Source organism: Pseudophryne corroboree, chromosome 1 (assembly GCF_028390025.1).
Source record: "Pseudophryne corroboree isolate aPseCor3 chromosome 1, aPseCor3.hap2, whole genome shotgun sequence".
Classification (NCBI taxonomy): domain Eukaryota; kingdom Metazoa; phylum Chordata; class Amphibia; order Anura; family Myobatrachidae; genus Pseudophryne; species Pseudophryne corroboree.
The window spans coordinates 472,796,657-472,811,398 of NC_086444.1; the positions used below are offsets into that span (position 1 = coordinate 472,796,657).

The window sequence follows — 14,742 nt, forward strand, 5'->3', positions numbered from 1 at the left end:
CCCTTTATACGGCAATACTTCCATGTGCCGTTTGGAATCTGCATCACCTGACCACTGTCGTGTCCATAAACATCTTCTGGCAGATATGGACATCGCACTTACTCTTGATGCCAGAGTGCAAATATCCCTCTGTGCATCTCGCATATATAGAAATGCATCCTTTAAATGCTCTATAGCAGGGCTGGCCAAACCGGTCCTCGAGATCTACCAACAGTGCATGTTTTCCAGGCCTCCTGGAGATCTGTAGAATTGTCAGTTAGGAATGAATGCAGCACATCTTAATTAGTAATGACTACACCTGAGCACCATCTAGGTGATCTGGAAAATGTGTACTGTTGGTAGATCTCGAGGACTGGTTTGGCCAGCCCTGCTCTATAGTCAATAAAATACTGTCCCTGTCAAGGGTATCAATATTTTCAGTCAGGGAATCCGACCAAGCCACCCCAGCGCTGCACATCCAGGTTGAGGCGATCGCTGGTCGCAGTATAACACCAGTATGTGTGTATATACCTTTTTAGGATATTTTCCAGCATCTCAGCTGGCTCCTTGAGGGCGGCCCTATCTGGAGACGGTACCGCCACTTGTTTTGATAAGCGTGTGAGCGCCTTATCCACCCTAAAGGGTGTTTCTGGCGGGAAAAGGTATACCGCCAATAATTTTCTATCGGGGGAAACCCACTCATCACACACTTCATTTAATTTATCTGATTCAGGAAAAACTACAGGTAGTTTTTTCACACCCCACATAATACCCTTCTTTGTGGTACTTGTAGTATCAGAAATATGTAACACCACCTTCATTGCCCTTAACATGTAACGTGTGGCCCTAAAGGAAAATACGTTTGTTTCTTCACCGTCGACACTGGAGTCAGTGTCCGTGTCGACCGACTGAGGTAAATGAGCGTTTTACAGCCCCTGACGGTGTTTGAGACGCCTGGACAGGTACTAATTTGTTTGCCGGCCGTCTCATGTCGTCAACCGACCTTGCAGCGTGTTGACATTATCACGTAATTCCTTAAATAAGCCATCCATTCCGGTGTCGACTCCCTAGAGAGTGACATCACCATTTCAGGCAATTGCTCCGCCTCCTCACCAACATCGTCCTCATACATGTCGACACACACGTACCGACACACAGCACACACACAGGGAATGCTCTGATAGAGGACAGGACCCCACTAGCCCTTTGGGGAGACAGAGGGAGAGTTTGCCAGCACACACCAAAAACGCTATAATTATACAGGGACAACCTTTATATAAGTGTTTTTCCCTTATAGCATTTTAAAATTATATATATATATATATATATATATATATATATATATATATATATATATATATATATACATATACATACACACACACACACACACATATATACATACATATCGCCAAATAAGTGCCCCCCCTCTCTGTTTTAACCCTGTTTCTGTAGTGCAGTGCAGGGGAGAGCCTGGGAGCCTTCCCACCAGCATTTCTGTGAGGGAAAATGGCGCTGTGTGCTGAGGAGAATAGGCCCCGCCCCCTTTTCGGCGGGCTTCTTCTCCCGTTTTTCTGAGACCTGGCAGGGGTTGAATACATCCATATAGCCCCCAGGGGCTATATGTGATGTATTTTTAGCCAGAATAAGGTACTATCATTGCTGCCCAGGGCGCCCCCCCCCCCCCAGCGCCCTGCACCCTCAGTGACCGCTGCTATGAAGTGTGCTGACAACAATGGCGCACAGCTGCAGTGCTGTGCGCTACCTTATGAAGACTGAAGAGTCTTCTGCCGCCGGTTTCTGGACCTCTTCACTTTTCGGCATCTGCAAGGGGGTCGGCGGCGCGGCTCCGGGACGAACCCCAGGGTGAGACCTGTGTTCCGACTCCCTCTGGAGCTAATGGTGTCCAGTAGCCTAAGAAGCCAATCCATCCTGCACGCAGGTGAGTTCACTTCTCTCCCCTAAGTCCCTCGTAGCAGTGAGCCTGTTGCCAGCAGGACTCACTGAAAATAAAAAACCTAACAAAACTTTTACTCTAAGCAGCTCTTTAGGAGAGCCACCTAGATTGCACCCTTCTCGGCCGGGCACAAAATCTTAACTGAGGCTTGGAGGAGGGTCATAGGGGGAGGAGCCAGTGCACACCACCTGATCCTAAAGCTTTTACTTTTGTGCCCCGTCTCCTGCGGAGCCGCTATTCCCCATGGTCCTGACGGAGTCCCCAGCATCCACTTAGGACGTTAGAGAAAACTCCTAAGAGCACCCCCAGCTGTGACCGGCTCCTCCGGGCACATTTTCTAGACTGAGTCTGGTAGGAGGGGCATAGAGGGAGGAGCCAGCCCACACTATTAAACTCTTAGGGCGGGATTCAATTCTTTTCACCCCTTTAAACACTCGTTCTGTTTCTGCCCTCAGGGATGTTGTATCATTATTTCAGCTTGATACCCCCGAAGTAGCAAGGCACCCAACCCTTTACACAGTAAACCTGATTACTATGGGCGCAATATGCGCGATAACGGAGATCATTTTAGAAAGGAAATTGGGCGTGATATCATTTTAATCTCACCCTTAAAGTGCCAGTGGCTCTCAAAGGACCAGTCTATACCCCATGGTACTAAAATGGACCCCAGCATCCTCTAGGACATAAGAAAAAATAAATGCAAAAAACTCTTCTGGAGCTTCCAACGTGACCAGATCTTCCGGGCACATTTTCTAAACAGAGTCTGGTAGGAGGGGCATAGAGGGAGGAGCCAGCGCACTGTATCAAATTCTTCAAGTGCCTATGGCTCCTAGTGGACCAGTCCATACCCCATGGTACTAAATGGATTCCCAGTATCCTCTAGGACGTAAGAAATGGATTTTGGCAAAATCAAGTACTGGGAAGAGTGCCTAATAATTTTTATTGCAGTATTACATTGAGATAGAGCAACCATTTACAAAACACGGCTTCATACTGACCCCGTTTAAGTTAACGTCAATGCATGACTTTAAGAAACCAGAGGAGTTGGTCCATTGCTTCACTTGCCTCACTTGTTTTTGAAGGCTCAATCTTTTAAGAACCAAGCACTAATAAAAAAAGAATTTAAAAAAAAAAAAAAAAAAGGTGACCTGCAGTCACATTTCTATTAAAGAAAAGTTGTATTTTTAGATATAGATTAACACCTTTCATAGATTTCAATAACAAAGTTCTGCACAATGAGTTTATTTTTTTTCAAACATGTCAACACAACAATATAATGGCATAAAAAGCTAATTCACACTGAAGTAGGGAAAGCAGCAATACTTCAATACCTAGAGATTATATCTACAAGTATTAATACAAAACAGTATCTCCTCTATCTTGCATACAACAGTTATACGCACACATTTTATCACCACAATTAAGAAAAATGGAGTAAAAAACTGTTACCTATATAATCCTAAAAGGTTTAAATCTCCAGGATTATACAGTACAAGTACCATTCAGATTCAAAGCAGATATATCCCTCGTGTACAAAACATGCCAATACTGTAGTTTAAAAAAAGTATTTGTTTCGTACAGAAAAATGCCTCTCCCCACATTCATGAACTCACTCCCTTCTGGTGGGAACAGTGCCATTAGAAGATGCAGAACATTTGAAGAAGGTCCATTTAACTCAGAGCTGGGAAGTCTTCAGGATCATCTGGATTCAGAATAAATTCATGCACCTGGGTAGAAAAAAAAAAAAAAAAAAAAAAAACAACCTCTTGAAATCTTAACATTGAGCACAGTTAAATAAAAATTAGAGATGTGCGCTTTCAGGTTTTGCCAAAACCACCTTTTCGTGTTTTGGTTCTGGATGATTTTTGAAAACCACACAAACAGCTAAAATCACAGAATTTGGGGGTAATTTTGCTCCTACGGTATTATTAACCTCAATAACATTCATTTCCAGTCTATTCTGAACACATCACACCTCACAAAATTGTTTTCAGGCCAAAAGGAGGTGGCTGGATGACCGACTAAGCTAAGCGACACAAGTGTGCGGCACAAACACCTGGTCCATCTAGGAGTGGCACTGCAGTGGCAGACAGGATGGCAGATTTAAATAAATAGGCCCCAAACAGCACATCATGCATAGAAGAAAAAGAGACAAGATGGAATTGTCCTTGGGCCACCCACATGTTGTATAAACAGGACATGCACACTTTTACAAACCAATCATTTCAGCGACAGGGTTTGCCACACGACTGTGGCTGAAATGATTGGATTGTTTGGGCCCCCACCAAAAAATAAAATAAATCATCTCTCCTTGCACAAACTGGCTCTACAGAGGCAAGGTGTCGACCTCATCCTCAGATTAGTCACCCCTTTAACGGTGTACATCCTCCTCCTCACAGAGTATTAATTTGTCCCCACTGGAATCCACCATCACAGGTACTTTCTGAAGGCAATTGCTGGTCAAGGTCTTCCCGGAGGAATTTATAATTCATTTTGATGAACATCTCCACATTTTGTGGAAATAACCTCCTGCGCCGAGCGCGGACAAGGTTACCGGCTGCACTAAACACTCTTTTGGAGTACACACTGGAGGGGGACAACTTAGGTAAAATAAAGCCAGTTTGTGCAAGGGCATCCAAATTACCTCTTTTTCCTGCCAGTATACGTACGGACTGTCTGACATGACTACTTGGATGCGGTCACTCATAATCGTCCACCATTCTTTTAATGGTAACAGAATCATATGCAGTGACAGTAGACATGTCAGTAATAGTTGGCAGGTCCTTCAGGCCGTACCAGATGTCAGCACTCGCTCCTGACTGCCCTGCATCACCGCCAGCGGGTGGGCTAGGAAATCTTATCCTTTTCCTCACAGCCCCAGTTGCGGGAGAAAGTGAAGGAGGAGCTGTTGACTGGTCATGTTCCGCTTGAGTTGACAATTTTCTCACCAGTAGGTCTCTGAACCTCTGCAGACTTGAGTCTGCTGAAAAGAGATACAACGTAGGCTTTAAACCAAGGATTGAGCACGGTGGCCAAAATGTAGTGCTCTGAATTCAAACAGATTGACCACCCTTGAACCCTGGCAAAGCGAATGAAGGGCTCCATCCACAAGTCCCACATACTTTGCGGAATCGCTCAGCTTCTCCTTCAATTTCTCCAGCTGCTTCTGCAAAAGCCTGAGGGGAAAGGGGAATGACCTGACTCAAGCTGGCAGTGTCTGAACTGACTTCACGTGTGGCAAGTTCGAAGGGTTGGAGAACCTTGCACAAGATGGAAATCATTCTCCACTGCGCTTGAGTCAGGTGCATTCCCCATCCTTTGCCTATATCGTAGGTGGATGTATAGGCTTGAATGGCCTTTTGCTGCTCCTTCATCCTCTGAAGCATATAGTGTTGAATTCCACCTCTTGCTTCAGGTGATTGCAGGGCAGGTTCAGGTGTGTTTGATGGCGCTCCAGTCTTCAGCACGCAGTGGCTGAATGCTGAAAGTGGCCTGCAATTTTTTGGGCCACTGACAGCATTACCTGCATGCCCCTGTCATTTTTCAAAAAATTCTGAACCAAATTAATTGTATGTACAAGACGTGAGACGTGCAGGAATTTGCCCAGATGTAATGCACGCACAATATTGGTAGCGTTGTCCGATATCACAAATCCCCAGGAGAGTCTAATTGGGGTAAGCCATTGAGCAATGATGTTCCTCAGTTTCCGTAAAAGTTTGTCAGCAGTGTTCCTCTTACGGGAATCGGTGATTCATAGCATAGCCTGTCTAGGAACAAGTTGGCGTTTGCGCGATGTTGCTACTAGTGCCGCTGCTGTTGTAATGGGAGGCCATACATCTACCCAGTGGGCTGTCATATTCCTTAGTCTGCCTGTTCCACTTGTCCGTCGTTAAGTGGACAGTGAGTACAACTGCATTTTGTAGGACACTTAGACAGTGACGTCTCTGTACATTCTCCGTATCGCCTGCCTAGTGAAGTGGAACCTAGATGATACCGGGGACACAGTAACTCAAACAATTCTCTAAGTCCCACTGAACCAATGGCGGATACCGGATGCACGTCTAACACCAACATAGCAGTCGTCCTTTTGCAATGCGGATAACTGAGGCCTTGACAGCCGTCATATTTCATCTTCCTCACAAAGGACTGTTGGACAGTCAATTGGCTAGTTGAAGTAGTACAAGTGGTCTTCAGACTTCCCCCTCTGGGATGACGATAGACTCCCAGCAGCAACAGCATGTGTACCACTCAAGGATCCTCTGGATGAATCCTGGTTAGGAGATGACTCCTCAGCCTTGCCAGGGACATGCTGGCAGGACAGACGTTACTGATCGAGGAGGAAGTGGACGTTGGGGGAGTTGGTGGTGTGGCTTGCAGAAGCTTGGGTACAAGAGGTAGAATGGATTTATTAGTCAGTGGACAACTTATGCCCATACCCAAAGTTTCACAACTTGACACTGACTTCTGATGAATGCACTGCAGGTGATTTATAAGGGAGGATGTTCCTAGGTGGTCAACGTCCATACCCCTACTTATTATAGATTGACAGAGGCAACACACGGCTCGACACCTGTTGTCCGGATTTGTGGAGAAATAATTCCACACCGAAGAGGTGGCTTTTTTGGTATTGTGCCCAGGCATCACAATGGGCTTCTTCATCCCACGGACAACAGGCGTCTCCACCGGTGCCCGATTTAAACAAACCACATGAGAATCCTCAGTCAAATTCCTCCTCAGCACCAGCAACATCCATATCCTCATCCTGGTGTAATTAAACTGTGACATCTTCAATTTGAATATCAGAAACTGGACTGTGGGTGCTCCTTCCAGCACTTGCAGGGGGCGTGCAAATGGTGGAAGGAGCCACCTCTTCCCGTCCAGTATTGGGAAGGTCAGGCATCGCAACCGCCTATACACTTGGACTCTCCTTGGGGATTTGTGATACCATCTTAGAACGCAGTTCTTTTCTGTGCTTTTTCCAGCTTAACTCTTAATTTTTCTAGCGGGAGGATGAGGGCTTCCATCATGTGACGCTGAACCACTAGTCATGAACATATGCCAGGGCCTTAGACTTTCCTTGCCACTCCGTGTCATAAATGGCATATTGGCAAGTTTACGTTTCTCCTCAGACCATTTAAATTTAGTTTTTGGGTCTTTTTACTGAACTTTGGCTTTTTGGATTTTACATGCCCATCTACTATCACATTGGGCATCGGCCTTGGCAGACGACGTTGATGGCATTTCATAGTCTGTCATGAGTAGTGACAGCAGCTTCAGCACAAGTAGGAAGTGGTTCTTGATCTTTCCCTATGTTATCCTCAAAATTTTTGGTTCTCCATTATTTTCTGGAGTTATATGCAGTACAGGAGAGCATACCTCTACACCACACAGGGCAAATCCCTTGAAAATTTAGATTAAATAATAACCCCTTTATTTGGTGTAAATAATATACAGCACCACTGGACTTATACAGCAGCACAGGGACACCACCACTGGACTGATGCAGGACAACACCGCACCACTGCAATGGACTGGACTTTTACAGCAGCACTGGACATATGGTAGCAGAGGACACCACCACTGTGATTGGACTGATGCAGCACAACACAGCAACACTGTAAGGGACTTGTACAGCAGCAATGGACATATGGCAGCAGAGGACACAACCACTGACTGGACAGATGCAGCACAAAACACGGACACCGAGGACGGAGACACGTCCTCTCTCTACACTCTCCAATGCCGGAGTGAAAATGGAGGGGACGCATGGCTCCTTATATGGAATCCAAACCCCACGAGAATCAGACAGCGGGATGACGTTTTGCCTCGTTCTGGTTTCCGAGTCAGACGGGAAAACCCGAGCCTGACTTGGATGCGGGCTCGAGTGGTGAAGGCCGGTAGGGTTCGGTTCTCCAAGAACGGAACCCACTCATCTCTAATAAAAATGGCCTTAAGTTACAGATTAAGTTTAATTTAAGGCGTTCGGATTAGTCACAATAAGACTATGGGGTATATGCAATTGCGGTCGAATTCCCGAAATTGTCGAATTTCGGGAATTTTTCGCCCAAAAAAAAAATTTCGACAATGCAATTCAGTACTTTCCGACAAAAAAAAAACGGACTTTCAAAATTCGACTTTTGACAAATTCGACTTTTTTGCAATGATACACATGCTGCAATTCGACCAAAGCCTATTCAATGGAAGTTTGGAAATTCGACAACAGTGCTTTTAGACAGTAAATTCGTCATTTTCAATCCGACACACTTTGGAGGGTGAAACTAATAAAAAAAATTTAAAACATGTTTTTTTTGTGTTTTTTTTTCTTGGTAATATCATATCTATTTATATTAGAAGGGATTAGGTACTTGGTTTGTCTTTTTTGGAGGCACAAGTATTATTTATATATATTTTTAAAAATAATATTTTTTTTTATTTTTTTTTTGGATGGAATGGTAAAATCCCTGAAAAAAATGGCGTGGGGTCCCCCCTCCAAAGCATAACCAGCCTCTGGCTCTTCGAGCTGGTCCTGGTTCTAAAAATGCGGGGGGGGGGATCGACAGGGGTTCCCCCGTATTTTTAAAACCAGCACCGGGCTCTGCGCCCGATGCTGGTGCAAAAATTACGGGGGACAAAAAGAGTAGGGGTCCCCCGTATTTTATACACCAGCATCGGGCTCCACTAGCTGGACAGAATGCCACAGCCGGGGGTCACTTTTATACAGCGCCCTGCAGCCGTGGCATTAAATATCCAACTAGTCATCCCTGGCCGGGGTACCCTGGGGGAGTGGGGACCCCTTCAATCAAGGGGTCCCCCCCCCCAGCCACCCAAGGCCCAGGGGTGAAGCCCGAGGCTGTCCCCCCCATCCAATGGGCTGCGGATGGGGGGCCGATAGCCTTGTGAAAAATGTCAGAATATTATTTTTTCCAGTAGTACTACAAGTCCCAGCAAGCCTCTCCCGCAAGCTGGTACTTGGAGAACCACAAGTACCAGCATGCGGGAGAAAAACGGGCCCGCTGGTACCTGTAGTTCTACTGGGAAAAAAATACCCAAATAAAAACAGGAGACCGACACCGTGAAAGTAAAACTTTATTTCATACGTCGACACACACATACTTACCTATGTTCACACGCCGACATCGGTCCTCTTCTCCAAGTAGAATCCAGGGGTACCTGAAAAGAAAAGATAAATACACTCACCTCATCCATGGTCCAGAGGTAAATCCACGAACTTGTCAAAAAAACAAACCGGACACCCGTACCACACGGACTGAAAGGGGTCCCATGTTGACACATGGGACACCTTTCCACGAATGCAGAGAGACCCCCTCGTGACAGCTGTCACTGAACGGTCTCGTAAGCCAATCAGCGAGCGCAACGTCCTTGCACTCTGCTGATTGGCTCTGTGCGCGTCTGAGCTGACAGCGCATCGCAAAGCCTCTCCATTATATTCAATGGTGGGAACTTTGCGGCTAGCGATGGGGTCACCCGCCGGTCAGCGGCTGACCGCGGTAACCCCACCGCTGACGGCAAAGTTCCCACCATTGAAAGTAATGGGAGAGGCTTTGCGATGCGCTGTCTGAGGTCACACGCGCACAGCCAATCAGGTGAGCGCCACGGAAGTAGCGCTTCCTGATTGGCTGAAGGGACCTCAGTGTCAGGAGTCACGTGGTGTCCCGGCATTCGGGGAAAGGGGTCTGATGTGTAAACATGGGACCCCTTTCAGTCCGCTGGTACGGGTGTTCGTGTTTTTTTTTTTAACAAGTACGTGGATTATCTCCCGGACACTGGATTGAGGCGAGTCTAATTTTTTTCACAGGTACCTCGGATCGTCGGAGACTGTGGCAGTCGGCGTGTCAACATAGGTAAGTAAGTATGTGTGTGTTGGCAGTGTGTAATAAAGTTGTACTTGTCACGGTGTCGGTCTCCTGTTTTTATTTGGGTATTTTTGTTCCAGTAGTACTACAGGTACCAGCGGGCCCGTTTTTCTCCCGCATGCTGGTACTTGTGGTTCTCCAAGTACCAGCTTGCGGGGGAGGCTTGCTGGGACTTGTAGTACTACTGGGAAAAAATAAGAATTTACTTACCAATAATTCTATTTCTCGTAGTCCGTAGTGGATGCTGGGGACTCCGTAGGGACCATGGGGAATAGCGGCTCCGCAGGAGACTGGGCACAACTAAAGAAAGCTTTAGGACTATCTGGTGTGCACTGGCTCCTCCCCCTATGACCCTCCTCCAAGCCTCAGTTAGGATACTGTGCCCGGACGAGCGTACACAATAAGGAAGGATTTTGAATCCCGGGTAAGACTCATACCAGCCACACCAATCACACCGTACAACTTGTGATCTGAACCCAGTTAACAGCATAACAGAGGAGCCTCTAGAAAAGATGGCTCACTACAGCAATAACCCGATTTTTTGGTAACAATAACTATGTACCAGTATTGCAGACAATCCGCACTTGGGATGGGCGCCCAGCATCCACTACGGACTACGAGAAATAGAATTATCGGTAAGTAAATTCTTATTTTCTCTAACGTCCTAAGTGGATGCTGGGGACTCCGTAAGGACCATGGGGATTATACCAAAGCTCCCAAACGGGCGGGAGAGTGCGGATGACTCTGCAGCACCAATTGAGAGAACTCCAGGTCCTCCTCAGCCAGGGTATCAATTTTGTAGAATTTTACAAACGTATTTGCTCCTGACCAAGTAGCTGCTCGGCAAAGTTGTAAAGCCGAGACCCCTCGGGCAGCCGCCCAAGATGAGCCCACCTTCCTTGTGGAGTGGGCATTTACAGATTTTTGGCTGTGGCAGGCCTGCCACAGAATGTGCAAGCTGAATTGTACTACAAATCCAACGAGCAATAGTCTGCTTAGAAGCAGGAGCACCCAGCTTGTTGGGTGCATACAGGATAAACAGCGAGTCAGATTTTCTGACTCCAGCCGTCCTGGAAACATATATTTTCAGGGCCCTGACAACGTCTAGCAACTTGGAGTCCTCCAAGTCCCTAGTAGCCGCAGGCACCACAATAGGTTGGTTCAGGTGAAACGCTGAAACCACCTTAGGGAGAAACTGAGGACGAGTCCTCAATTCCGCCCTGTCCGAATGGAAAATCAGATAAGGGCTTTTACAGGATAAAGCCGCCAATTCTGACACGCGCCTGGCCCAGGCCAGGGCCAACAGCATGACCACTTTCCATGTGAGATATTTTAACTCCACAGATTTAAGTGGTTCAAACCAATGTGACTTTTGGAACCCAAAAAACTACATTGAGATCCCAAAGTGCCACTGGAGGCACAAAAGGAGGCTGTATATGCAGTACCCCTTTTACAAACGTCTGAACTTCAGGGACTGAAGCTAGTTCTTTTTGGAAGAAAATTGACAGGGCCGAAATTTGAACCTTAATGGACCCCAATTTCAGGCCCCTAGACACTCCTGTTTGCAGGAAATGTAGGAATCGACCCAGTTGAATTTCCTCCGTCGGGCCTTACTGGCCTCGCACCACGCAACATATTTTCGCCAAATGCGGTGATAATGTTTTGCGGTTACATCCTTCCTGGCTGTGATCAGGATAGGGATGACTTCATCCGGAATGCCTTTTTTCCTTCAGGATCCGGCGTTCAACCGCCATGCCGTCAAACGCAGCTGCGGTAAGTCTTGGAACAGACAGGGTCCTTGTTGGAGCAGGTCCCTTCTTAGAGGTAGAGGCCACGGATCCTCCGTGAGCATCTCTTGAAGTTCCGGTTACCAAGTCCTTCTTGGCCAATCCGGAGCCACGAATATAGTGCTTACTCCTCTCCATCTTATCAATCTCAGTACCTTGGGTATGAGAGGCAGAGGAGGGAACACATACACTGACTGGTACACCCACGGTGTTACCAGAGCATCTACAGCTATTGCCCGAGGGTCCCTTGACCTGGCGCAATACCTGTCGAGTTTTTCCCAACGGTTTATAATCATGTGGAAGACTTCTGGGTGAAGTCCCCACTCTCCCGGGTGGAGGTCGTGCTGAGGAAGTCTGCTTCCCAGTTGTCCACTCCCGGAATGAATACTGCCGACAGTGCTATCACATGATTTTCCGCCCAGCGAAGAATCCTTGCAGCTTCTGCCATTGCCCTCCTGCTTCTTGTGCCACCCTGTCTGTTTACGTGGGTGACTGCCGTGATGTTGTCCGACTGGATCAACACCGGCTGACCTTGAAGCAGAGGTCTTGCTAAGCTTAGAGCATTGTAAATGGCCCTTAGCTTCAGGATATTTATGTGAAGTGATGTCTCCAGGCTTGACCATAAGCCCTGGATATTCCTTCCCTGTGTGACTGCTCCCCAGCCTCGCAGGCTGGCATCCGTGGTCACCAGGACCCAGTCCTGAATGCCGAATCTGCGGCCCTCTAGAAGATGAGCACTCTGCAACCACCACAGGAGGGACACCCTTGTCCTTGGTGACAGGGTTATCCGCTGATGCATCTGAAGATGCGACTCGGACCATTTGTCCAGCAGGTCCCACTGGAAAGTTCTTGCGTGGAATCTGCCGAATGGGATTGCTTCGTAGGAAGCCACCATTTTACCCAGAACCCTTGTGCATTGATGCACTGAGACTTGGCTCGGTTTTAGGAGGTTCCTGACTAGCTCGGATAACTCCCTGGCTTTCCCCTCCGGGAGAAACACCTTTTTCTGGACTGTGTCCAGGATCATCCCTAGGAACAGAAGACAAGTCGTCGGAACCAGCTGCGATTTTGGAATATTGAGAATCCAATCGTGCTGCCGCAACACTACCTGAGATAGTGCTACACCGACCTCCAACTGTTCCCTGGATCTTACCCTTATCAGGGAATCGTCCAAGTAAGGGATAACTAAAATTCCCTTCCTTCGAAGGAATATCATCATTTCGGCCATTACCTTGGTAAAGACCCGGGGTGCCGTGGACCATCCATACGGCAGCGTCTGAACTGATAGTGACAGTTCTGTACCATAAACCTGAGGTACCCTTGGTGAGAAGGGTAAATTTTGACATGAAGGTAAGCATCCTTGATGTCCCGAGACATCATGTAGTCCCCTTCTTCCAGGTTCGCAATCACTGCTCTGAGTGACTCAATCTTGAATTTGAACCTCTGTATGTAAGTGTTCAAAGATTTTAGATTTAGAATCGGTCTCACCGAGCCGTCCGGCTTCGGTACCACAACAGTGTGGAATAATACCCCGTTCCCTGTTGCAGGAGGGGTACCTTGATTATCACCTGCTGGGAATACAGCTTGTGAATGGCTTCCAAAACTGTCTCCCTGTCAGAAGGAGACATCGGTAAAGCCGACTTTAGGAAAACGGCGAGGGGGAGACGTCTCGAATTCTAATTTGTACCCCTGAGATATCACCTGAAGGATCCAGGGGTCTACTTGCGAGTGAGCCCACTGCGCGCTGAAATTCATTGAGACGGGCCCCCTACCGTGCCTGATTCTGCTTGTAAAGCCCCAGCGTCATACTGAGGGCTTGGCAGAGGCGGGAGAGGGTTTCTGTTCCTGGGAACTGGCTGTGCAGCCTTTTTCCTCTCCCTCTGTCACGGGGCAGAAATGAGGAACATTTTGCCCGCTTGTCCACGAAAAGACTGCGCCTGATAATACGGCGTCTTCTCATGTTGAGAGGCGATCTGGGGTACAAACGTGGATTTCCCAGCTGTTGCCGTGGCCACCAGGTCTGAAAGACCGACCCCAAATAACTCCTCCCCTTATTAAGGCAATATTTCCAAATGCCGTTTGGAATACGCATCACCTGACCACTGACGTGTCCATAACCCTCTACTGGCAGAAATGGACAACGCACTTAGACTTGATGCCAGTCGGCAAATATTCCGCTGTGCATCACGCATATATAGAAATGCATCTTTTAAATGCTCTATAGGCAAAAATATACTGTCCCTATCTAGGGTATCAATATTTTTAGTCAGGGAATCCGACCACGCCAACCCAGCACTGCACATCCAGGCTGAGGCGATTGCTGGTCGCAGTATAACACCAGTATGTGTGTAAATACATTTTAGGATACCCTCCTGCTTTCTATCAGCAGGATCCTTAAGGGCGGCCATCTCAGGAGAGGGTAGAGCCCTTACAAGCGTGTGAGCGCTTTATCCACCCTAGGGGGTGTTTCCCAACGCACCCTAACCTCTGGCGGGAAAGGATATAATGCCAATAACATTTTAGAAATTATCAGTTATCATCGGGGGAAAACCACGCATCATCACACACCTCATTTAATTTCTCAGATTCAGGAAAACTACAGGTAGTTTTTCCTCACCGAACATAATACCCCTTTTTGGTGGTACTCGTATTATCAGAAATGTGTAAAACATTTTTCATTGCCTCAATCATGTAACGTGTGGCCCTACTGGAAGTCACATTTGTCTCTTCACCGTCGACACTGGAGTCAGTATCCGTGTCGGCGTCTATATCTGCCATCTGAGGTAACGGGCGCTTTAGAGCCCCTGACGGCCTATGAGACGTCTGGACAGGCACAAGCTGAGTAGCCGGCTGTCTCATGTCAACCACTGTCTTTTATACAGAGCCGACACTGTCACGTAATTCCTTCCAACAGTTCATCCACTCAGGTGTCGACCCCCTAGGGGGTGACATCACTATTACAGGCAATCTGCTCCGTCTCCACATCATTTTTCTCCTCATACATGTCGACACAAACGTACCGACATACAGCACACACACAGGGAATGCTCTGATAGAGGACAGGACCCCACTAGCCCTTTGGGGAGACAGAGGGAGAGTTTGCCAGCACACACCAAAGCGCTATATATATATATATACAGGGATA

At 47.3% G+C, this 14,742-nt stretch overlaps 1 protein-coding gene across 6 annotated transcripts in view; it reads right to left on the minus strand.

Moving 5' to 3' along the window:
• Nucleotides 1-3,162: 3,162 nt before the first annotated feature.
• The window catches only part of HABP4 (hyaluronan binding protein 4), a 114,228-nt gene continuing 102,648 nt past the window's right edge, over nucleotides 3,163-14,742 (minus strand). For all 6 annotated transcript variants that reach the window (XM_063913740.1, XM_063913739.1, XM_063913737.1 and 3 more), the window contains one exon: nucleotides 3,163-3,663. In XM_063913740.1, coding sequence (XP_063769810.1) covers nucleotides 3,607-3,663 — 57 coding nt within the window. In that variant the 3' untranslated portion in view covers nucleotides 3,163-3,606. The remainder of the gene's footprint in view (nucleotides 3,664-14,742) is intronic.